This window comes from Strongylocentrotus purpuratus, unplaced genomic scaffold (genome assembly GCF_000002235.5).
Source record: "Strongylocentrotus purpuratus isolate Spur 01 unplaced genomic scaffold, Spur_5.0 spur5_scaffold_20, whole genome shotgun sequence".
Taxonomy (NCBI): domain Eukaryota; kingdom Metazoa; phylum Echinodermata; class Echinoidea; order Camarodonta; family Strongylocentrotidae; genus Strongylocentrotus; species Strongylocentrotus purpuratus.
Genome location: NW_022145606.1, coordinates 30448246 through 30472450, shown reverse-complemented (window position 1 = coordinate 30472450; position 24205 = coordinate 30448246). Strand labels below are relative to the sequence as shown.

General features: G+C 37.6%; 1 protein-coding gene across 2 annotated transcripts in view; it reads right to left on the bottom strand.

Moving 5' to 3' along the window:
• LOC115917884 (one cut domain family member 2-like) overlaps positions 1-24205 on the bottom strand; it is a 47162-nt gene that overhangs the window by 16111 nt on the left and 6846 nt on the right. Inside the window, exon 2 of one of the 2 annotated variants that reach the window (XM_030993170.1) lies at positions 11815-11856. In XM_030993170.1, the coding sequence (XP_030849030.1) occupies positions 11815-11856 (42 nt within the window). Of the gene's footprint in view, positions 1-11814; positions 11857-15310; positions 17138-24205 lie in introns of those variants that run through there. The other variant, XM_030993171.1, reaches the window with a different exon arrangement.

The following is a 24205-nucleotide window of genomic DNA, read 5'->3' as shown; positions in this document are numbered from 1 at the left end:
AAAGTGATAATTCAGACATTCCACAGACATTTAATACTGTGTTTGTCTAAGAATCAACCTCAAACTAATAGAGTTATTTATGAATTTCAACCTTTACAGACGAATTAAAACCAAAGAAAAGCAGTGGGAAAGATGAAAATAGAGATACTATAGTTCCAACACAAAACAATCTATATTAGATGTAAGAGCTTAATAGGAAATATTGTTCGTTCAGAGCAAGAAGAGCATTAACTATGTTTTAAAATATATGACATAATGCCTTCTGGCTCCAAACAGAAGATAATAAGTAAGATAAAATTGATTTGTACTTGATTAAAATCTAATGAAGATAGTCTCTACCAGAAATATGTGAGCGCACATCATGGAAAATTAATCCATTGAATATAGACTGAACAATTTGAATATGAGAGAGAGAGATGGATAGAATGAGTGGCAGACAGGCAGAGAAAGGGAGAGGTGGAGAAAGAGACAGGAGAGAGAGAGAGATAGAGAGAGATAGAGAAATGAGGAAGACAGAGAGGGAGCGAGAGAGTGAGCAAGAGATAAAGAGAGGGTTGGAAAGAGAAATGGGGAAAGGAGTAAACAAGAGAGGAAACCAAAAAAAAAATAAGAGATGGAAAGCAAATAGAGAAAGCAGGATGAAGCAAGAGAGAGAGCTAGAGAGAAAAGATTAAAAATAAGGAAAACATCAACAAGGGAAAGAGGATGGGAGAGAGGGGAATACCGAGATGGGATTAACAATGGATTTAAAGAATAAGATAAGGACAGAATATTTTGTATAGACGTAATGTTTCACTATAAAAAAAAGCAGGTTAACAAGCCTCAAACATGTAAATCAAAAGGAAACTTTTAATTTCAGACCTCCACCATGGAATAAATCCCAACAACTCTTCCTCCTCCTAGACCTCCATCCAAGGAACACGCAACCTCGCTTGCTAGGGAGGAGGACGGAGCAAGCACACAACCAAGCCATCTCTTCTCCTTGCGAGAAAAAAAAATCACTAGCCATTCTCAGCTAGGGTCCGTATTGATAAATCAATGCTAATCTCATTTGTTGCGTCGAGATCGATGCACCTAAACCATCGTTGATAGACCTGTAAGTCGAGGGAAGCCCTCCACCCCCCTAGACAGGAGCAGATCGAAACATTCCTCAGTCAATTTACACTTGTTTAACGAGTGCTTACCCAGAGATCAATAACTTTAACTGCCTTATCTTGCAATCATTGCCCCTCGAAGATGCTCTAGTTGGCATTCATCAAGGATTTCGATGCAGGGAGTGACTGTAATTTAGAAGATTTTGACAAGTAACTTCATTTTTAGTGATTCAATGAGCAGTTCTTGCAACAATTGTCCCTTGAAGATGGTCTAGATAACGTAAATAAAGGATTTTGATGTGGAGATTTACTGTGATTTGGAAGATTTTGACAAGTACCTTCATTTTTAGTAATTCAATGAGCAGTTCTTGCAATAACTGCCTCTTGAAGATGCTGTAGATGGCATTCATCAAGGATTTTCATGCAGAGATTGACTGTGATTTGGAAGATTTTGACAAGTACCTCCATTTTTAGTAATTCAGTATACAATTTCATTGGTTTATCCCCTTTAGTTGCATCTTGAAATACTGTAGATGGCATTCACCAGAGGTGACAGTGATTTGGAAGATTTTGACAAGTAACTTCATTTTTAGTAATTCAATGTGTTATTTCATTGGTGTATACCCTTTAGTTGTATCTTATGAGATAGTAATCAAGGATTTTAAAAGAAATATGGACTGGAATTTGGGTGGATTTGACAAATTTCAACTACTTACAAAATAAATTGACAACTGACTTCATTTTTAGCAATTCAAATTGTATTTTTATACTTTGACAGATGTCTAGGTTTCATTTAACCTACTTTTTCTATACAACTCGTCCTTGTTTTCACGAAGTGACGGTAGTGAGGAAAATCGTAACGAAAAGTGAATGCAATTTTTTTCACTACCGTCACTTCGTGAAAACAGCGACGAACTGGTGAAAAACTATATGAAAAGTTGGGTACATTTTCTTCTAGATCATAGAAAACATCCCAAAATCTGTTAACATGACCAATACTCAATAGGTCTACTAAGTCCAAGCTGCATAACAATGCCAAATCTTACTATAAACCCCATTGCCAGAACTTGGTAGCTTGTCTGTTAAAGCCTTTGGAAAGGAGAGAATTAATCAGCCAATGTGTTAAAGTAGATCATCATTATTATTAACACATCTAATACTAGAACCAGTTGGCTACTGTATTAAACCTATAGCGAATATGAGAGTTCAGTAGCCAATGAGTTACACCATAGCCAACAGTCACTGAATACCACTCCACATTAGCTGCATACATATCCAACACTCAATCACTCAAGTACTCCTTAGCCTCTCTTACCAATTTTTCCTTGATTTAATCTCAATTTTCAGTCAGTAACGAGGGATCCTTCGCCGAAATAGCTTTTCGTCGATTCACCTGTTGTAATGTACACACAGGCTACTCATACTGATGATATATTAGTGGTGAAACACAGAGAGAGGGAGAAAGAGAGAGAGAGAGAGAGAGAGAGGGACAGAGAGAGAGAGAGAGGGGAGAAAGAGAGAGAGAGAGAGAGAGAGAGAGAGTAGAAAGAGAGAGAGAGAGGGGGAGGGAGAGAGAGGGGGGAATAGAGAGAGAGAGAGAGAAAGAGAGAGGAGAGAGAGAGAGAGAGAACGAGAGAGTAGAGACAGAGAGAGAGAGAGCGAGAGAGTAGAGAGGGAGAGAGAGAGCGAGAGAGAGTGGGGTTGGGGAGTTTGCACTGTATGAGTGTGTGCACAGAGAGTGGACTCACTTTTTTATTTGCACAGATATATTCTGGTTACACTCTCATAGGCTGAAAACACAAGCACAGTCTGTTTGGGGGGATGGATGAATGCAGTATACAAGCCCTTAGCTCAATGATGGTACTATCATCATGATATGATAAATATTGCAAATACTTCTTAAGAAATTGATTTTAGAGCACTTTAGAAATGTGACACCCTACCCTATAATGCCTATGGAAATCATGTGTGATAATAAATGCATATGAGGCCATTTAGTATGTGCACCATTGCACATTTCAATAAGCCTCATTTCAAAAAGCTACATCAGACATTTGGAGCTCATAAATATCTTCATATTTTATTGATTTTGATTATTGCTTCTGTTACCAAATCCTTAATTTCATTTTGACCTCATATTATACAAGATAAATCCCTGATTTCCATCCTTGATAATGCACTCAATAATGAATATTTATTTATAATATTCACAGCCATTAGATCGTTTGATTCTCTGTTGTACATTACGAAGCCACATCTGTTTGATGGAAGTCATGTCAAAAATTAAAAACATTAATCATTTAAAGCATTGTTATTTTTTACAAAGACTTGATAGGAATCCTCATCTTTCATTCAATAAAAACTATACTAATTACTGCTCACAAAAGTCTCAAGAGTTTGCAAAAACACACATACAAATCCTCTACACTTGTTCATTACACTGTAATACGAAACGATCACTGGGACAAGAAAATAGTGTGTGGTATAAAACTCCTCAGGCTTCTATACACACAAGTGTCTCTAATTAAGAGTCGTTCTTCATGCATATTCTTTCCCCCGTCTCTCAATTAAGTAGGGAATAATCCCGCCCGGGGCCGAAAGGTGTACAAGACGCTCCATCCCCCCACGAGAGTTCACCCCATCACCGACCCTCCCCCGGTTCCTGCCTCGTCGCCGCTCGGGGGAAAGTTTTTACGAGGCGGCGGCCGACCCTGGCTGCTGATCTCTGCGGCACGGCGCAGCGCAGCCCGCATAACTTGAGTAAAAGATGGGACCCCGAAGGAGGGTGGGTGAAGGAAAGATAGGTAGGGTCATCTTTGCTAGCTTGCTTGCCCTAAACACTTTGGAATTCAATTCTCAGCATTAGAAAGAAGCTTGTCTTCAAACCAACTGTCTGAACAAGGAAATACTTATCTTTGTCTTAATCTGTATACAGTCTAATCCCTTTTACACTATGGCAAATTAAGCCACTGCTACAAACCTATGAGAGCGACATCTTTATGGTTAAATTCTGCTTTAATCAGACTCTAATACATTTATGTTTTAAACTGACGTTATAAAAACCCACACCTCTCTTACAGAAATATATCATGGCAGAATCCAGAAAAGGGTTCATTCATCAAAACTTATACAAAATTTAGGAGAAATTGACCCAATTGTGTATTGAGAACAAGATGGGTATTGACAACTACATTGATATTTTGGAGTGAGTAAACGCCCATTTAGGTCTGAAAGCAGCAATTCCTTCCTAATTTTTATTGTGTATAGAGATTTCATTGTGAAATAATCTGAATCGACATCTAATCTTATCTATCCTTCACAATGAGTTGCTGCTTGACTATCAGGCTTGATTTTCTTATGACGAATTAAATGACAAAAACACAGGACAAGAGCGCAAAGATGAGACATCGCGACGATATGCGATGGCGCTGTCACTCATTGAGTATTCGGGCCCGGGGCTCTGCGTGGAACACCTGCTTGCGAGCGGGAATAATCGCGGTCTTCAAAATTCAGATGAGCCCCGTTATTTGGGTCTCTCGGAGCCTGCGCCCCTCCGGGCTATGTAGGGGGGAATATTAGCTACAGAGGGGGTCATTACCGCGCCTCATCCAGGGCGGATGCGTTTTATAATCTCTGTTCAGATCCAAAGACATAGCACTTAATCATCATCATCTGCTCGGTAAAGAGGAGGATGAGGAGGATGAAGTTTCCAAGAATAGCGGATGAGGATGTTGTCCGAATTACCGAAAACGACCCAAGATGGGAGATGGATAAAACCTCTAATGCAGTAAATTGGCAATACAATTTGCATAACAATAAAAAAAGAACTTAATCCTGATGTCTATTATTCATCCGACTAATATGTCTGAATTATTGAGAACAACCTTAAATGGATCAAATCTCTTCTACACTGCTGTACACGAGCAATACGATTTGGATAAGATTCGGAATAGAGCTTAATCACTATAATGAATATAACTTGACTACTCAGATTAAATATGTTGTCAAAATTAATGGGAACAACCTTTGATAAAAGGTGGGTCAGATCTCTACTATTTGCACCATAATTTGGATAACAGTTGTTCTACTTTCAAATAGAGAGTGAATGCAAGGAAATTGCAGTGTTGTATTATTTGATCAATTGTACATTTTTCAAATCTACAACTTGTTATATCCTTTATTGCACTTTCCCAAAATTTTCATTAATCTGTTTTACCTTTTTATGTTGTTTATATCTTCATTATTTTGTTATACTTTTCTTGTTTTGTTTTAAAGGTGAGGTCAACCCCTTTAAATTGTCTGGTCTCTGCCGGCCATGGAGCTAACTGGCAAACCCTAATGTTTGCCTACAGCTCGAATGTCTGTATAGGATGGCCGTAACTAGCGGCACACGCAGCCCGTGTTTTCTCACAACATTGCTTTCCCACCGACCGACCGACCGACGGTGGGCTAATGCTGCCAGGAGTATGAGGTAAAAAGCTGATGGAGGATTGGGGTAGAGACACAGAGAGAGAGAGAGAGAGAGAGAGAGGAAAGACAGAGAGAGAGTGAGAGAAGGAGAGAGAGAGAGAGAGAAGGATAGAAAGAGAGATAGAGAGAGAGAGACTGTTCATCGATAGATTGACACACAGAGAGCGGGAGAGAAAGATAGAAGAAAAAAAAGAACAGAGAGAACATACCCAATACAATAGGTATCAATGATAAACAAAAACATAAACAAGAAGAAGAAAACGAAGAGAAAAAGAAAAAGAGAGGGGAACAAGAGAAAGAAAGAGTTGGAGAGACAAAGAGAGCGACAACAAAAAATAGAGAATACAAATTACAATAATATTAGTATAAAAACCAGCCATTTTTAAATAAATATCATATAACAAGAAGGGGGAATGAAAGAGAAAGATAGCGAGTGTGTGTGGATGCAGAGAGACTACAGTGTCAATACAAAGCATAAACAAAGCACATATAAACAAGAAACAAAACTTAAGAAGAAGAATAGGGGAGAGAGTGAGAGAGAGAGAGTGAGAGAGAGAGAGAGAGAGAGAGAGAGAGAGAGAGGGGGGGAGAGAGGTAAAGACATAGAGAAAGCAAAGAAATGGAACAAAATCATGGCACGTGGCCTGTGTTTGCACGAGCCGTACAGGGCTTTCACACTGACGACGGACGCTCAATATTTACTCACAGGCTTTTCGTTTATTCAGCACGTTGAAATGCTGGCCACTTTTTTTTCTTCTTCATTCTATGCATCTTTCTCTCTCTCTCTCTCTGACTCACACTCTCTGCAGATACACACATATGCATGAACCCACCCCATCTCTCCCTCTCTCTATCTCTCCCTCTTCATCCCATTCACTCTATACAAGAAAAATATAATTGCACACTTTCAACATGCCATATCTCATGGATTCTTTTGATTTTAAAACTTTAAAAGGTGTATATATTATTGTGGCAATTCCATCTTCAATTTATTTCTTATCTTCGTACAATTTCCTAAATCATTTGTACTTGATACATCTACATGTCGCCTGGGCAACTAAAAAAAATCTTTTTAACTTATGTAATGATCCCATTGTTCCATAGTTCTTCTATTCCTCCCTCCCCAAAATACTGAATTACTGGGGATTAACACATAACTTTATTTGATAAATACTGCATTGCATGTTTCTCCTATTTCTTACACTACATGCATACATGCATCATTCTAAGCATCTTAATTCTGAACTCCCTTCCTCTCTCTCATCCATTCACTAATGTACACTGGCTGTGTGCATGCATTTAAGCATCTAAACTCACAACTCCCTTCCTCTTCCTCTCTATCTCTTTCCCTTTCACTCTCTCTCTCTCTCTCTCTCTCTCTCATCCATTCACTGAACGGGACAGTACCTTCTCTCCGCTAGATAGAGTGTTTTCTTAGAGGGTATCCTGAAGAGAAACTTAATTCTATTTGCTCCTCCGAGCATGAAGTTAGAAGGCCGAAACCCCATCCAACCTATATACTGCATCTACTAAATGGGGATGACGTGGTCCATAGTATTTAGCTCCATGTCATGTATTGTCTGTATACGTTCAGGTGTTATGTACAAAGGGCATTAGCACAACACAAGTCGGTTTCAATGTTTCCTGTTTACATTCTGCCATAATGTACTGTACATGCAGGCCACATTTTACATAAAGGTTTATTGGGGAAAAAGGCCTGACAGGAAGATAGGACATTAATGTATTGTATTTGGAGTCAGAAGGTGTGTTAACTCTTTGTAAAATGATAGCTAACATCCCTCTAGCTTTTCACACATAGTGAGTGTGCATGTACAAGACTTGAATTGAAATTAAAATTGACTTCAAGAAGAAATTGAAAAGGTACTAGCTAGTTAGGTCAATGTTTTATCTCTGGTAGAGGGGTCGGAGTAACCATAATTTAGGTTAATAGGAACAAAAGTGATAAGAATCTTGACAACATTTTCATTCCTGTGAATGATGTAGATCTGTTTCATTTCAGTTTCTCATGAGTTAAAAAGTAACAATGAATCAGGTCTGCATGATTGTTGGGAAAATATCATGGGAATATACATTACTTCAATATTTGCTCAGTCTTTTCTTGCATTAAATTTTTGTCAAAGATAAAGATCTTGGGAAGAGAATTATTTGGGTAACTGCATAGAACTGATGGGAAAATAAGACTTTTGAACATATTTTCATCCATGACTGGTCATGCATCTAATTTAGTATTCTCTGTTGTCAAAATTAAGCCCCTAGTAATAAAACAAATTCACATGAATTCAAATTTATGAAAATGGCGAAATGATACGATTGTTGATTTTCATCAACACATACAAGAATGGTTAGTCACTCATCTAATTTTGTCTTTGCTTTTTAAATTGCCTTAAAACTTTAATCAACTTCTTTTGCTTTGAACTTAATTTATTTTTTCTGTTTATAATTGATATTTGAATGTCATTTTGTTAACATTGAAAGTATACAATCAGTGTATGTAAACTTTACACACATTATACAGAGCTAATATTTTAGCTAACTTTCCATTTTACTAGGAAAACATAATTGTTATTAAAAAAATATGACAGAATAATTCATTATTGAAGGTGAATACCATTGAGGTGGAAATGAAACAAAATCTATATGTAACCATCTCTACCAACACAAAATTGTGTTTTTTAAATGTAAACATTGAAGTCGAAGCTATTCTAAGGCACTTGTTGCTATTTAAAATTCCCTTCCTAACAGAAGTGTTACTTCCCAAACATAGAAACCAATGCATCTCTCAATCAAGTTGTTTTGACATACTCGATTTGTATTGACAGAGCAGAGATTTGCTCAATTTTCTATTTCTCGGTATAGAATCTCCAAAAGTGTAAGAAAAACTGTGAATGGATTTAATGCTCCAGTGATTTTATTCTATCAGTTGGTTGATAAAGCTAAATTGTACACTTTGTGGATTCATTCACGACTGTTCGGGGGTTACTAAAGGTCATTGCAGAAACAGTATACTGTATAGGGTGGGAAGATTTTGTTCAGAAACAATGTTGATTGAAATTCCCCTCTAAAAATAAATACTGATTGAATTGTAGAAAAAGCATTGTAACATTATGAGTTTGCTTTCTGTTATATTCACACGGTATTAACGTTATTTTATTCTTTTCAGAATGGGTATTTATCAGTCTTTTACATTCCTGTTTGCCCAGTGCCTACCCAAAGACAAAGCATGTAAAAGAAATACTGATTTCAGATTAAGAGAGAGAGGGGAAGAGATACAGGGTGAGGGAGAGATAAAGGAGGAGACAGAAAAGGATGGGGAGAGATGGAGATAGAATGTGCAAGAGAGAGGGAGAGTGGGAGAGTGAGAGATAAAAAATGACTAAAATGAAAAAATGAAAACAGAGAGAGAGAGAGAGATAAATAAAGGGGGAGACAGAGAGAGATATAGAGGAAAGAAAAGCAGAAGGGAAGAGAAAGAAGAGAGAGGGGAGAAAAAGAAGATAGAGATATTGGAGACTTGAGATATTATTATTGAGGTAGGGAAAAAACCTCTCAAAAGACGTCCATCGTTAACCAAGGCAAGCGGTCGGAACTTAATGAATGTTAATTGTTTGCAATAGGAGACTACGGCAGCCATTTAATTAAAGAGCCCTAGCCTCGTATCCCCTTCCCCCATTCATAAATGCCTCATACTAGCTCCGCGCAGTCCCACATGGAGTCTTTTCAGCTGGGTTTTTACATTGTGATCTGCAGGGCAGGTGCATGTGTATTATCTCTTGGACAATAGAAGTGTCTGGCTACGGGGATGCCCATTCAAACGACGTAGCAGGGTTTCTTTACTTAACTTCCTATACGGCTTATTGCAACGTACAAGAGAGAGAATTTAATCTTGTTATCCCTACCCTACTGCATTAAATGAGGCTTATTTCAGTCATGATGATGGTCACTTCAATAGAAAAATAGCAAAGGAAAAATTGCAGTCACAATAGCAAAATTTCACCATTTCGCATATAAACTGAAATTGCCATCATACATGTGTATTTCTGCCAAGGCCGCATTAATAGGAATGGATATATTTACTGAGATGAGAAATAGCTAAAACCCTTTGAAATTCCTATTCAGGCTTAAGAAATGTATGCCAATATTTTGAAAGGGAATATCACTTCAAATAACTTACTTATAGTTACATTAATTAAAATTGATAATGAAAAATGATATCATTTTGTAAGAGTTAAGTATTGTCCTCTGCAGGTTTGTAAAAATGTGATGTATTTTAGCATAAATTCCAGAAATTCGGATACTGTTTAAAAATTGTTCAAATGTGATGTACTGCCTTATAAATGAAGCCCAAATTGTTTCATTTTTCTGTTCAGTCTTACTAATCATTGTATACTATGACAATAATACTTCCTATTTCACTGTAATACTGATTACATTAGTGTAAGTGCTACCCAAATGATTCATTCTTCATTTCCCGAAATTACTTCAAACAATCCATAGAAATGTATTTATAAGCAATTGTTACTCGTGATTGTTCTTGTGGCACGCGATCCCAAGCACTATCAATTAAAATGACTACTATCCTTGCAGAGCTCGAAATAGAATTTTCATACAGGAATTCTCTACCTCCCCTACCAAAATATCAAAACGTATCAATGATGTTACATTGTCTGTCAGCTAACAATTTCAATTACTGCTGGCGTTGTTCTTTGTTTCTTGCATTAAATTTTAAATCCTCACTTACAAAAAGGCTATTGTGAGCTCAAGTCCTAAAAAAGATCATTAATTATGGACTACAACCTTCCCCCCCCCCCCATAACCACCACGACCACAAAACACAAAACACAAAAGCTTGAATGCACGACCGAGCAATTACTCCTTTTTTAATAGTCAATTGAATAGAGTCTTGTAAAGGAGGATATCGTTTAGCATGCATGATTGCATGTCGTGTAATAGCTCATAATTATGACAAGGCTTCATTTTGCTCAATATTTAGTAATTGGTGGCCGTGTAAACGGAAACATCGGGGAAGACAACCTTAAATGATTGATATTTTGATTGTTTTGTTAATTGAAAAGGGTCAATTAAACATTTATTGATTATGAATAATTAATCAATCACTGTGGGATGTGTATATCAATAATTTATCGCCTGTTAAAATGGATATAACAATGATATAATCAATTTTCCCTCTCGATCTATCCATCTCCCCATGCCGTAGCCCTCTCCCACTACTAAAAATGGTATTGTTGTCTTAAATATGATTCTCTTTCCTCTCTGATTCTTTTTCTCTCTCTCTCTCTCTCTCTCTCTCTTTCTTCCTCCCTCCCTCTCTCTCTCTCTCTCTCTCTCTCTTTCCTCATCTCTCCCTCTCCTCATCTCTCTCCTTATCTCTCTCTTCATCTCTCCCTCCATTTCTCTCCTAACTCACACACAACAATCAAAAGGAATATTTATATGTTACATTCATTTAACAAAGATAAACCCAAATAAGGGGCTGTATACAACTACAGTATACACAAACCAATATTTTTCCTACAATAGTATAACTTTCAAGCTTGAAAAAGTAATTAAAGAATCACGATGGCATTGACAATTTCAGGCATTTGGATTGGTGAAAGCTATTTTTAAAATGGAAGAGAGAAAATCAAATAAACAAGATAGCAACAAATAAAAAATAATATGTTAGTTAAGCCATGCAATATATTAAAGCAGCCTTATTGTGTTAGTAAACCTCGCGTACCACTACATAAATGTTATTTAACCAATGACCCCATATGTACAAGCCTGTACCAAATGATGCAAATTATGGTGGTTAATAATAACTATGCTGTATGGTAGTGATAAATGATAATATAATGATGTTTAATGAAACAATTATTCTGTTAAGAACTAGAAAGGCATTGAATTGTGGTTAAACACCCTTCTAGTGTTCAATTTAATGAATTTCAAGGATATTTCATTTCATTTTTGAAAACTGAATGAATTGAGCATGCTGATGGGTGATATATAGATGGTCCATGAATTGCCTGCGAGAAGGGCGTAAGTGCGATGCATTCACGCAAGGTACCAGGTCAAAGGTCGTAACAGCATAGGTGATGGCTGCGATTGTGCAGAAACGAAGGCTGAACGAACGTCCTTTCACCTGGTAACTTGGGGAGGATTGCAGAGAACTTACGCCCTTCCGCCGGCGACTGGAGGATGATGATGAAGTATTGCTAGATTTGGTACTCACACTTAATGGTCTGAGCTATTTGAGATCCGGCCATAGACGAGCCTACAGGTGTGGGGGGAGAACAATAGCGAAATGAGCAATTTTTGAGCTTTTTTAACAAGGAAATATTCTAGAAAAACATAAAGTCACTGTGTATGTTCGATTGATGATGCCATGCAAAAGTAAATTGATGAGCCTATAATGATGGGAAAAGAATACATTGAATGAGAAAAAAACATGCTTCTAAAAGGGAACACAGTCAAACCTGTTTGAGCACCCACCTGTATAGAAAAACCACCTGTCTATAAAGACCACCGTTTTTCTTACTGATTTGCATGCCTCTGTTCATTTCTCAGGTTGTACACTGTATTCCAATTGATTATGGCATGAATAAACTACATCTTTCATAAATACAGTTGATATATCCCTTTAAGGGAGACCAGAAGAGTAATAGACGTGGAGGACCGAGGTCCATCACATTTCTGGAGCTTAGCTCGGTTGCTAGCGATACTCATCCCATAATCATTAGGCCTGTCTTCATCTTCTTAAGATTGCCAAATAGCCCGCTATTTCTGATTCGTGAGAAATTAGTCCGATCACGAAATAGCGGGCTATTTGGCAGGTGAAGACACAAATAGCAGGCTATTTGCGCAGGAAATCATCCAAAGATATCTTGGGCTAGTTAGCAAAATAGCCCACTATTTGTCTGGTCTGTCTTCACCAGCCCGAAGACTCACACTATGCGCGAACATTGAGCAAAATATCTCGAGCTCGAGTTTTGAGCTGGTGAAGACGCGATTTTTAACGAATCAGAAATAGCGGGCTATTTGGCAAACTCGAGCTGATGAAGACAGGCCTTATTCCCCATCTCAACCTGTGGAGGGTTTAAATATGGCGACTCAATCGGCACCAGGCCATCAGATGCGTTCCTACCTCCTTACCATAGTGCATAGGCCAATTAGCTTAATTAGAGAATTGAGCAGTTTCACCTAAATTCTGGAACGCAAGAGTCTACATTGTAATTCGGATGTGGAACAGGTATTAAGTTGAACTTTTCACTATTTTAACCCACTGCATACAGTAACAGGGTGGTCCCTGTGTTAAACCTATGGGAATGAGTGAAATCAGTAGTGAATGGCTTAATATTGCTTGTCTAAAGTCTCTCACCCATTTACATAAGTACAAGGCACATGTTTGTCATGATTCATTTACTCATACACACATACATTTCTTTTAATGAAATTCAAAATTAAAAGTTCAATAATTGTAAGGTATATTCTAGTGTATAGCTATATCGTAATTCAATATTGTAATAAGTAATGCTTAAATGAAATGCAACCAAGAGCTAGGAAAACTTTCCTCAAAAGAACAGAACTTAGTTTAAAATGTTTATACTAATCAGATGAGAAATACTGACAAACAGGTATAAGTGTGGACTTGTTGGAAATACATAGCTATAGACTGGACATTAGCATAATATCAAGTTTAATATCAATGTACTTTAAACTTCCAGGCTAATATCCAAATTCCTTAAAAGTGCATTGTAATCTTCAACTAAAAATGTAGTGTTCATTAAGTTGAAATAGATCTTGTATGGTTTGAGAGAAGATGAAACATTAGGAGACTATGATTAAGAAATGCTCCAGCATGCATCTGGTTGGGAATGCGTTTAAAGGTAGAATGTACATAAATGATAATAATTGGGGTCATGCTTCGACTGGGGAGGTAAACAGAGAGTCGCTAAACACAGACCGCCCAAAATTAGCGTGTGTGGTGGTTCCCCATGCACTGCATACAGAAACGTGTGGACGAAAGGACGCGGGCAGAATTTGCGACGAGCAAACTCTCGAAGGATGCCGGCAGTATGGGGTATTGCTTGCTGAGCGTAGTCTGTACCAACAGGCCCTTTTTAATCGAATACAGTACATCATGTGGCGATATGTCAGGCAAATCTCTTATGAAGCAAAATTCTACAAGGATGCCAGCAGTATGGCATATTTCTAGCCGAGTGTAGTCTATAAGTACAGACCTGTTTTTATTTCATCTCAAAAAGTCAGAATGCAGAATAGTATTTGGTGATATATCAGGCAAATGTTTTCTAAGTAAATTCTCATAGGATGTTCACACTATGGCGTATTGCTTGCCAAGGGTAATCTATATTCAGTGACCTTTTTAATAACATCTCAAAAGTCAGAAGGCATTATATAATTTGGTGATATGTCAGGTAAGCTTATAAAGCAAGCTCTCAGAGGGCATGTAGTTTGTCATGACCACTAAGAAACGACAAACTACTTTAATCACTTCTCTAAAGTGAGAAAGCACTGGTTTATGTGGTGACGTTTAGCAAGCACTAAAAGAGTACCGTATTATCATACATGATACAACACTGTAGAGATCTTTTGAAAGACGACTGGGGAAACACAAACCATTTCCTTTATTCCAGTTTGAGAATATCATCTAAAAAACTGCACAATCTCAATGTCAAGGGCACTTCTGTCAACTGTTTATGGCAAAACCTTGAAAACCTTCTTTAAAAAGGTCTAATCGATTAGACTACATAGGCAGGGTCTAGGGATAAAGCATATTTGCTCCCATTTTTTGGCCTTATGGTGAGAAAGGTACCAAGATAGAAATAGTAGGTAAATGAATTGATTTCCCGGCGCCCACCAACTTAAAGGAAGCGTTTCTCCAACAAAATGCGTTTCAGAGGCAATAATCATATTTAATGGCAGGTTTTAAAAGCCATTTCCTTCACTTTGTTTTCCTGTGTTTCTTTACAAGAGGCATCTTGTGTTTTAGTTTCTTTTACAATGTTCAACTCAAACTGAAGTAAAGTGTTGTTTTACCATTATTTTGAAATACTTTCCTCAATTTCTAAGGTGTGATTTAAAGCCAATTTACACCATCTCTCTCTCTCTCCCTCTCTATCTCTGTCTATCTCTCTCATTTGCTATTTCAAAATTTTACATTTCATTCATAGCTCATTTTGCTCTCTTCTCCCCATGCCCTCCTCCTCTCTCTCTCTCTCTCTTTCTCTCTCTCTCTTCTCTAACTTAATCATCCCCCTCTCCATCCTCTCTACCAATCATCCTTCTCCCTACCCCCTCCCTCCCCACCACCACCTCCCCCCATTCTCCAGTCCGCCCGCCCATGCATAGCTGCCAACTCAGCTAGAAAATGTACACCCAGGACGCATCGCAGTTTACGCTCACTGGCCCATGCAAACCAAATTCCACGGCAGCCATCGCGCTGGAGAAAGGAGCAAAAGTACCAAACCATCAACCATCGCAGAGGCCATTTTTTCCCCTTGTCTTCGAATCAGCGTGGCCGCGTGGCTAGCGACGTTAATTATAGGCCTGGTTTTCTAAAATGCAACATATTACATGGTTAGCTGTGCATGTAATGTCGCTTATCGTTGCGAGTGGAAAGAATTTGATTTTTTTTTGGTGTTATGAGGATAAAAAGAGCAAAATAGGACCACTTTTATTTGATGGAAAGAATTGAAATAAAGATGTTGTTTCCCCAAGATCATATTCTGCCTATTTATTTTCTTATTCTAAGAAAACACATGACTTTCAAGATTAACTATTAACAATGAATATGGAGTATTAATCATAGTTGCATCATATAATCCAAAATAATAATGTATCATCTTTGATAATCCTTTTCTAGAATTGTTTATTATACTGATCTGGCGTAACTGATCACTTTTCACATTTCTATTGACTTATATTTAAGAAGTCAGTACGAGTTGCTACATTAAGGCAGGGATCCTCATCTGAATTACTTTTATAATCCTACATTGTATCTACATGATTGTACAGAGCCAGATATCATGTGGTCCTTTTTCTATTACGTTTCATATTTTCTTCTCCCTAGAGAAAGAAATGTCTTTTGTATAACCTGTCTAGAAAGGCTACCTGGCTACAGTGGCCACTTTTTCTGTTTCCCTTGGGTGACCTTAATAGACAGGTTCGACTGTATAATAAATCAGGTCTAGACATAAAATAAGTCATAAGGAATAAGCCCACATTTATTGTTCAAGCTTCTAAACAGAAGCTACATGTAAATAGCTGTAGGGCTAAAGCTTACATAATGCACCATGTACTAAGGAGACGCTATGTAATTCATAAAACCAAAGATTGAAATAATAATCATGCCATGATATGCATAATTTCTCAAATGAATAATCCTACCATCTGCAACCAAAGTAAAAACAAACCTGTCCACCATCTAACAAGGTTATCATCTCGTGGTCAAAAATTTGTGGTTTTAGCTACAATATCCCCTCCTAAATCTCATTAAATTTTACGAAGCCCCCTCTCGGTCCCTGACAGGCCAGGCTCTTTAATTGAATCAGTTTGGTCTAAATTTGAAATGAAAACAAACTGCTATCTTATACAGATGTTGACACAGGATAATCATCCCTACATATACCTTATGTTGTTATGAAGGTATACATATAGTCCTACGGGCAGACTGTGAGTGTGGGTAAGGTATACCTATCACAAACTACCATAATATTGGTTAAGAATAGCAGTATGTAGAGCTAAGTTTGTGATTTCATCTTCTTTTTCCTATTATTATGAATAAGTACTAAATGATAAAAGTTCATTTTAAAAGTGCACAAGAAATGTAACACTATCCCTTTAAATGTAATTATTTCTTGTACAGTTCTATTAAGATAAGCATGTTAAAGTTTTATTTTTCCTAAGATTATGGCAAGAAAAATTTTAATCTAGAGTAATATGTTCTAGTTTTACATATTATGAGCCTATACCAATAATCTAACACTTTTAACAAATGTAAAGCTATATTTGATTCAGGCTAATACAGTGAAATCTATGAATAAAGACCGCTCAGGGGAGACAACAAATGCAGTCTTTATGAGCAGGCGATCTTTATGTACAGGTTCCTTTAGTACATGTTTCAGTTCAAGGAAAACACAGATTGTGTTCTTCATAGACAGGTGGTCTTTCTATACAGGTGGTTGCTAAACACGTTTGACTATACAGAAGTTGATATAGCCAACAATGATAGTATCCTGACTGAATTTATAAACTACAAAGAGACTTTTCTGAAAATTGTATATATCCCCTCTCATGCACTACCAGTGAATGATACTTGCACTGTTCCAATACAACCAAATTTCATTTGATAGGTAATTAATTATCTCTCTAATTTGCTCGTGTCACTCAGACACTGTCTACAGTAGCTAGCCCGGGCCGGCAGCGATGGATCGGATTTCTCGCGAAAATAGCGCTGGTCTTTGAGAACGGCGAACGAATCTGGGTATCTGCTGTCATCAAATTTATGCCGCGATGGCAAATTGGGCTAATTTGATCTAAGGGAAACGGTCAAAGATTAAGTGTGGTGCTGTCGAGACGTAGAAGGGAGGAAAGAAAAGGATGAAGGGTAGAGGGGGGGAGATGGAGAAGAAAGAAGGAGAAATAAATCAGGTGATCGGGAGATGAGGTGGTATCAAAGAAAAGATGAAAGAAAGGAAGGAGGATTTAACAATAGGTAGATAAAGATATAAGAAGATGATCTAGTTTTGAAAAGAGGTGAAAAGAAACGTACATGAAGAAAAAGCTAAAAGATAATTTAGCAAGGTAATGCAAACGGGTAGAAATAAATACAATAGCAGAATAAGGAAATGACATTAATTCCTAATTGAAAGATTAATGATTAAAAGGAAGAAGTATTATTTTTAATTCCTGTAGTGATGAAAGGATGGAAAGATTTTTTAAAAAAGAAAATTTACAAAATGATATGAATGTAGGTGATATGATACTACAAATATATACCTGGTACACAATATTTGAAAACCTGTAAATCTCCTAAATAGAATGATTAATACATATACTTAAACGAGTCCTATAAGTGTGATTTTCCCATAAATATCTTTTTAAAGACATTTTCCTTTACTACCCTTCATAAGACCTGATAGATCTCAATATAATGGTCAAATGACCTGACAGAAATTAGACCAAATATATCATTTATCCTGGTTTTTGTCACAGTGTCAACTAAGGGCTAGAAATAGTGTCATCATGATTGAAGAATAGGGGCTAGTTTCAGTTTGCTTGACAACTCCCATCTCATTTATTGGATGACCTACAAATGTATATGAGATGAAATGCGTCCACTGATTTGCTATTAAACAGCCGAACATCAATTCAGCGCCTGACTGATTGGGGTTAGAACCCCCCAAAACATACACACTCGATCAAACAGAAGAAATAGAAGCTAAGTATAATTACCCGCGATATAAATCTACAACGCCGTTGGCTAAACAAGCCGGAGTCATTCCCCCATGGCCGACACGCCGATAACAACAATAAATCAGTTTCTAAAACCGCCTTTCGCCTCGAAGAATAATATTAACTCAACAAAGTGATTGTTGATGTCTGGATTGCTTTCGAATTGACGGCATTTGCTGTCGATTGTAACAAGCGTGATGGAGATTAGACGGACAATGGGAAAGGGTCGTTTTCCCACCACAGATTGGCGGAAAAATTCATGTTTTGTTGTTTGCCCTTTGATCTGGTCATGAGTGAATGATCGGAGTTAGTTACAAACTGGGCTAAGTTGACACTGCAAAGCTTAAGGGGACAAATAGACCGTCACATTAATCATTGTATGGTCTGTGTCTGCTGGGACTATTTTGAGCACTATTAGCGCTCTTTTGTCGACAACAAAATCACTGTCTATCATTCTTCAAATTGTGTCACTGAAAATTGTACAGGTGTCTATATATACTAAAGTAAACTTATCTACCTGCGATCTAAATTAATTGAGATCTTAGTTAATTGCAAAGTGAAGTCCCAGAGATACTGAAAGTTAGCAAAGTTCTTCCTTTTGCACAATTGAACTATGTATCTGAACAATCTTATAAGAGAGAATCATTAAAGGTAAGAGGGAAAATGAGGATGATGATGATGAAAAGATCATAATGAGGATAATAACGATGATGGTGATGACGAGAACAATATGATAAAGATGATGATGATGAAAATGATGTGAAGATGATGTTATGATGATGATATTTATGATGAAAAACATGGTAATAATGATGATGATGATGAAAATGATGTGAAGATGATGTTATGATGATGATATTTATGATGAAAAACATGGTAATGATGATGATGATGGTGATGGTGGTGGGGACAATTATGGTTTTGATGGTAATACTAATGATGATATTGAAAATTATGATGATGAGGATGATGATGATGATGATGCAGTAATGATGATGTTTATGAAAAAAATACGATACTGATAGTCGAGATTTAAAGTATAAAGCTACTGACCCGGCCCACAACCCTACGGACCACATCACCTCCCCCGTCATCCATCCAAGGAACTATTGAGTTTACCCCGGTAATAAGTGGGTTAATTGCAATCTGAGCTCTCTCAGCTTTCAGAAGCACAGTTTGGGAGTTCCTCTGGTGTACTGGCCGCGTCCTCCCCCTCAACCTCCCCCTCACGTTCCACCTTTAAGGGATAATTCAGTTCTCATGAAGGCTAAGAAAAAAGGAACCTTTTTAATTAAATTCAAGTCAGTTTGGAAGGATAGCATAGTAGAAATGTTCACTGAACAGGATCACTCTCAATACGCCTTCATGCCTGAAATATTTAAATTATGACTAGATATAGCTGAAGGGTTGGACTACACTTTCATGCTACATTAATGTTTAGTCCCAAATACAAATTTCTGTGTACAGTTCATGTGAATCCTAGCAAGACTGATCTCATTTCTTACAATTTGTTTACAATGTAAAAGAAAGCTTACCAATGAATATCAACCTTTTTCTGAACTCAAGTTTCTCTTTAAGTTCAGGCAAGATTGAGTGAGTGTCGGTGCATATACAGAGATAGACACACAGGGGGAAACACTGCTTCCATTGACCAAGTCTGCAAGAAAATGCTTACGCATCACCAGAGGGCATCGCTTAGGGCTAGTCTTGGGCCTCAGGATCTTGAAAGACCAATCATTGCAACAACCTGCACTACTTGATTCACATAGACATTACATGGACACCTGGATGGAAAAACTCTAATAATTGGAAGTTTTGAGATCTTAGGTAAGGTCTAAAAAGAACTTTACCTGTAGACAGAAAATATGGTGTTGAGTACAACATATACGAGAAAGAAGTCTTCAGAAGACATACAAATCATTTAAGTACTCATTAGTACCTTCAAGACATTAGTAAGATCTTGAAAGCAAAGGGTTGCACTCACGTACAAAATGCTGGTATCGGTGACGGTTATTTGAGCTTTTAATAAACTGGCTCCACCAAACTCTTTTCCATCCCACTTCTCTAAGTAACACTCATGAACAATAACCAAGTTCCTACCTCCTGACTTTGAACTTGGCCCCAAAGCTTTACCCAACCCTAAACATAATCCTCAAAATGAACCCACACATCAGCCTATAACCCTAAAGCTAACGCTATACTCTATGTCCATAACCCTTAACAAACCACCATCTACAAATTAGTCCACCTAATCCGCAACTTCAGTTAAAACTCAGACAAGTATTTTGGATACCAAACAAGTACCCCTTATCTAAAACTCCATTGCGACTGATGCCCTAATCATTCCATTTGACAAAATAAAGCCTGCAGCAAAGGTGTTGCCATAGAAAATGTCAGGTCACAGTACACTGTACATTACTATAACTCATGTCAACCTTATGAGATGTCTTATGTGAAACCCTTCAATTAACCAACCCTTATCTAAAACTCAATTGCAACTATTGCCCATAATGCCCAATCTTTCATTTTGACAAAAGCCTGCAGCAAAGGTGTTGCCATAGAAAATATCAGATCATGATGCACTGTGCATTACTTTTACTGAAGTCAGCCTTATGAGATACACGATGTCTTAGCCTCTCAGGGCAATGCCTTGAAGCAGATCAAGAGAAAGGGCTGGGGAACGAGACTAGCAGCGTTGGCTGGCGTTTAACTCCTGCTACCGTGGCAGGGCAGGAGGAAACAATACGGTGTGCGTTTGCGCCGCTGACTTGATTAAATTACGCCGTCCATTCGCTTTAATTGATGTGATTAAACAAGCCCGGGAGCTAGAGAAGGAGGAGGAGGAGGAGAAGAGACAGTCATGCGCTGCGGGCGTCTCCCGCGGGTCACCCCTCCGGTCTACCTCCGTGCGTAGTGTGGGATGCAGGGGCGAGGTGGGGGTGGTATACATGCACTCGCATATTGCAAGCTTCATCAGTCGAGGTCTCTATCTTTCATCTTCGGTTAATCGTTTATCACTATCTGTTTGCGATCAAAGACACTTAAACAAGCCGTATGTGGATGAATTGATAGACATTACATCTTGTCCATAAAGAATAGTATTGCTTACGACCCTCGAACAATCATGATTCTATATTGGTTGCAAAGATATGGTGATCAAATACTACATGCTTAAATCAATCTTGTTACATCCTCCATTGCCACTTAATAGTTTAACAATATCTGTTTGAAGTCAAAGACACTTAAGAAAGCATTATGTTGATAAACCAATTGATTTAACAATGGGAATCATATTGATTATTGAAGGCTGTACATACATTTAATACCTTTTTTGGCATATCGATGATAATCATTAATAATCATCTTCAAGATGTAGTAATAATACTATCTTGGTATTTGCACTGACACTTGTATATACATGTATAAGAAACCCTTATCAGATACATTAATATATTTCTAAGTTATTGATGATTATGACCATATGAAATAGTGATAATAATATTCACTTATATGAAGAGTGATTCTTGGTTCTTATAAATGGGCAGATTTCAGGGGATTCTAAAGTACAAGGAGCGGATTACCAGACCACCTGTTTAAAAGAGTAAACTAAATCTCTCATTCTCTCCCACTTACTTCTACTCAAGATATGAAAACACTGATTTCAAACAGGGTCATATTGACAATGTTTAAAAGCACAGGATTCTAGTATAGTGTTCAGATACATATGTGTTTCCAAAAAAAATTGGATTGAAAATGGTAAAATGGGTGTAAAAAGTCACCGTTTTTCATTCAGTATCCAAAAATGTATACAGGTACATTCACATGCAACTGTACTTTAGACATGGCCTTACATGTAAGTTCATGTGACTAAAAGAAGAATCTACCTTTAAAGCTTAATAGACACTGGATGCACACAGGCATCCAGTATAGTGTTTAGAAGCCTGTGCATCTATTTGCATTCATTGGGGCTGAGATTCACTTACGAGCACGTGGTCAGCGGTTATTCTCCCCTTCATGCGAAAGGCCCGATATCTTTCTTAGTCATTATTCTGTGGAATTGGCGCGGAAAGGACAGTGTGATGTGTTTCAAAGTCAGGAATCTATGGTCCATCGGAGGTGCAATTTATTCAAATTAAACACCTCTTGGAGACGAATTTGCCGTTCATTTCTTCTGGCCACTTGCTCGATTCACGGTTTCTTTTTCACACTTGTATTCCTCTGAACTTCAGTTGTCCTTTGAAGCCCCCCCCCCCCCACTCCCTTTCTGCTTTCTGCCCCTCTCACTCAATGCACTTTACTTGTGTATAATTCCTTCTCACCCCACCCCCCCCCCCATCACAATGTTCAATTTCCTTCTCTCTCTCCCTCCCTCGCTCACTCCCTCTCTACATCTCTCTGTCTCCCTCCCTCCCTCTCTCTCTATACATTTCACTCTCTATCTCTATCTCTCTCTCTCTCTCTCTCTCTTCCTTCCTCCCTCCTTCCCTCGATCCCTCTCGATCCCTCTAAATCTCCCTGTGTTAAATGCATCCTTCGTCCTCCCATCTATGCAGCACAGCTACTATTCTCTTCATCATTTCCTCCTACCTATAACAGTTATTAACTAATTAATCCATCGTGTTTTATCCATGCATTAACAGAGAATGGATGGTAACATTTAACAAAACTAGTTTTGTATCTATAGAGAGACGTGTAGGCCTAAATGTAGATCATAGGGGACCTACGGCTGATCTTCCTATCCAAGGGAGAGGGCAATTGAGAAAAGGAGGTTGATCTACATACCTGTCAATTATTTCACAGAATTGGGTGACAGAATATTAATGTGTTTACCTAGATGCTAAGAATCTATTAATCAAAGAAGATCTATTCTTTGCAAATTATCTATTCAATTGCTATTCTGTTTCTTTAATTTCAAATACCATTCTCTTAATTCCTTTGTAAAGAATCCCAACACAATCTCTTATGCTTTATGATCCCTTGTCACTATTCCTCGCATTATTTGGAGCGATTTGATAATTCGCTTTAACGAGAATCCCTCCTATAAACCTGAAATCTCAACTCACCAATCCGTACTTGTAATGGCATGCGTGGGACTACAGAATATTCAGCCTGTTAATTAACAGGGTAAATACACCACTTGTCGGTCGCACCGGCGTGCCGAATTTAATAACAAGCGTAGTCTAGAAACACAATTATTTGACGGTCTATCCCCGTGTTGTACGCATTGTTCAAGCATGTACGAGAGACTCTGTCATGTATGAAACGTGTCTTGGGCAATTCTTGTAGGCTTTACAACAGAAAATGATTGTATGTCGTGTACAGCATGCTACTGAAGTACATGTCGATCACACTTGGACATGTGATTTTTGTATTATCATACATGTGAGCTATTAAAGTTTTCCATAAGTCAAGTATTATTAATCATATTGTAGGGCTACTTATTATTTCCTTTGTACTTTTGCTGAAACTACATTTTTTTTATCCATTTAATAAAACAGGAGAACAGAGGAATTTATATTGTAGTGACAGATAAAGCAATACATATAATTCAATTCAATTCAAAACATTACAGTAAGGCTGCTACTTTAACAGGGGATAATATGAACACCAGTCCTGCATTGTTGCATTTGATGGAAAAATCTCTGAAATATGGGCTTCCATCGAAAGAAAAGGATTATATCTCACAAAGAATAATTAACAATTTCCCTCAAGGAGCATTATTTTTGCTTTGTACACTGTACAAAGCATCAAAATAACAAAAATGAATCATTTCTTTTGGGATAGACCCCTTTCTTAACACACACCCATACTGCAAAGGTCTGGCATAAATCTGTACACAGTGATGGAAGGCTGAAGAGACCCAATAAATAAACCCCATAATTGTATTACGTCAAAAACCAATTGAATTATAGTGGCAACATATCAGGCTATGCAAAGATCCCCTGCCCTCTTGCTTCATTTGCATAGATGCATATGTGCTACCAGCTCACAAGTACATCATCTTTATCTGAATATTTCACAACATGGTGTTAAAACTATATTTCTTATTAGTGGTAGATATTATTAATCATGAATATATAATCGACTAAATCATTATTACAAGATAGCTGGAAAATATTTGAATAGCAAAAGAGGGGGGAATTTGATGA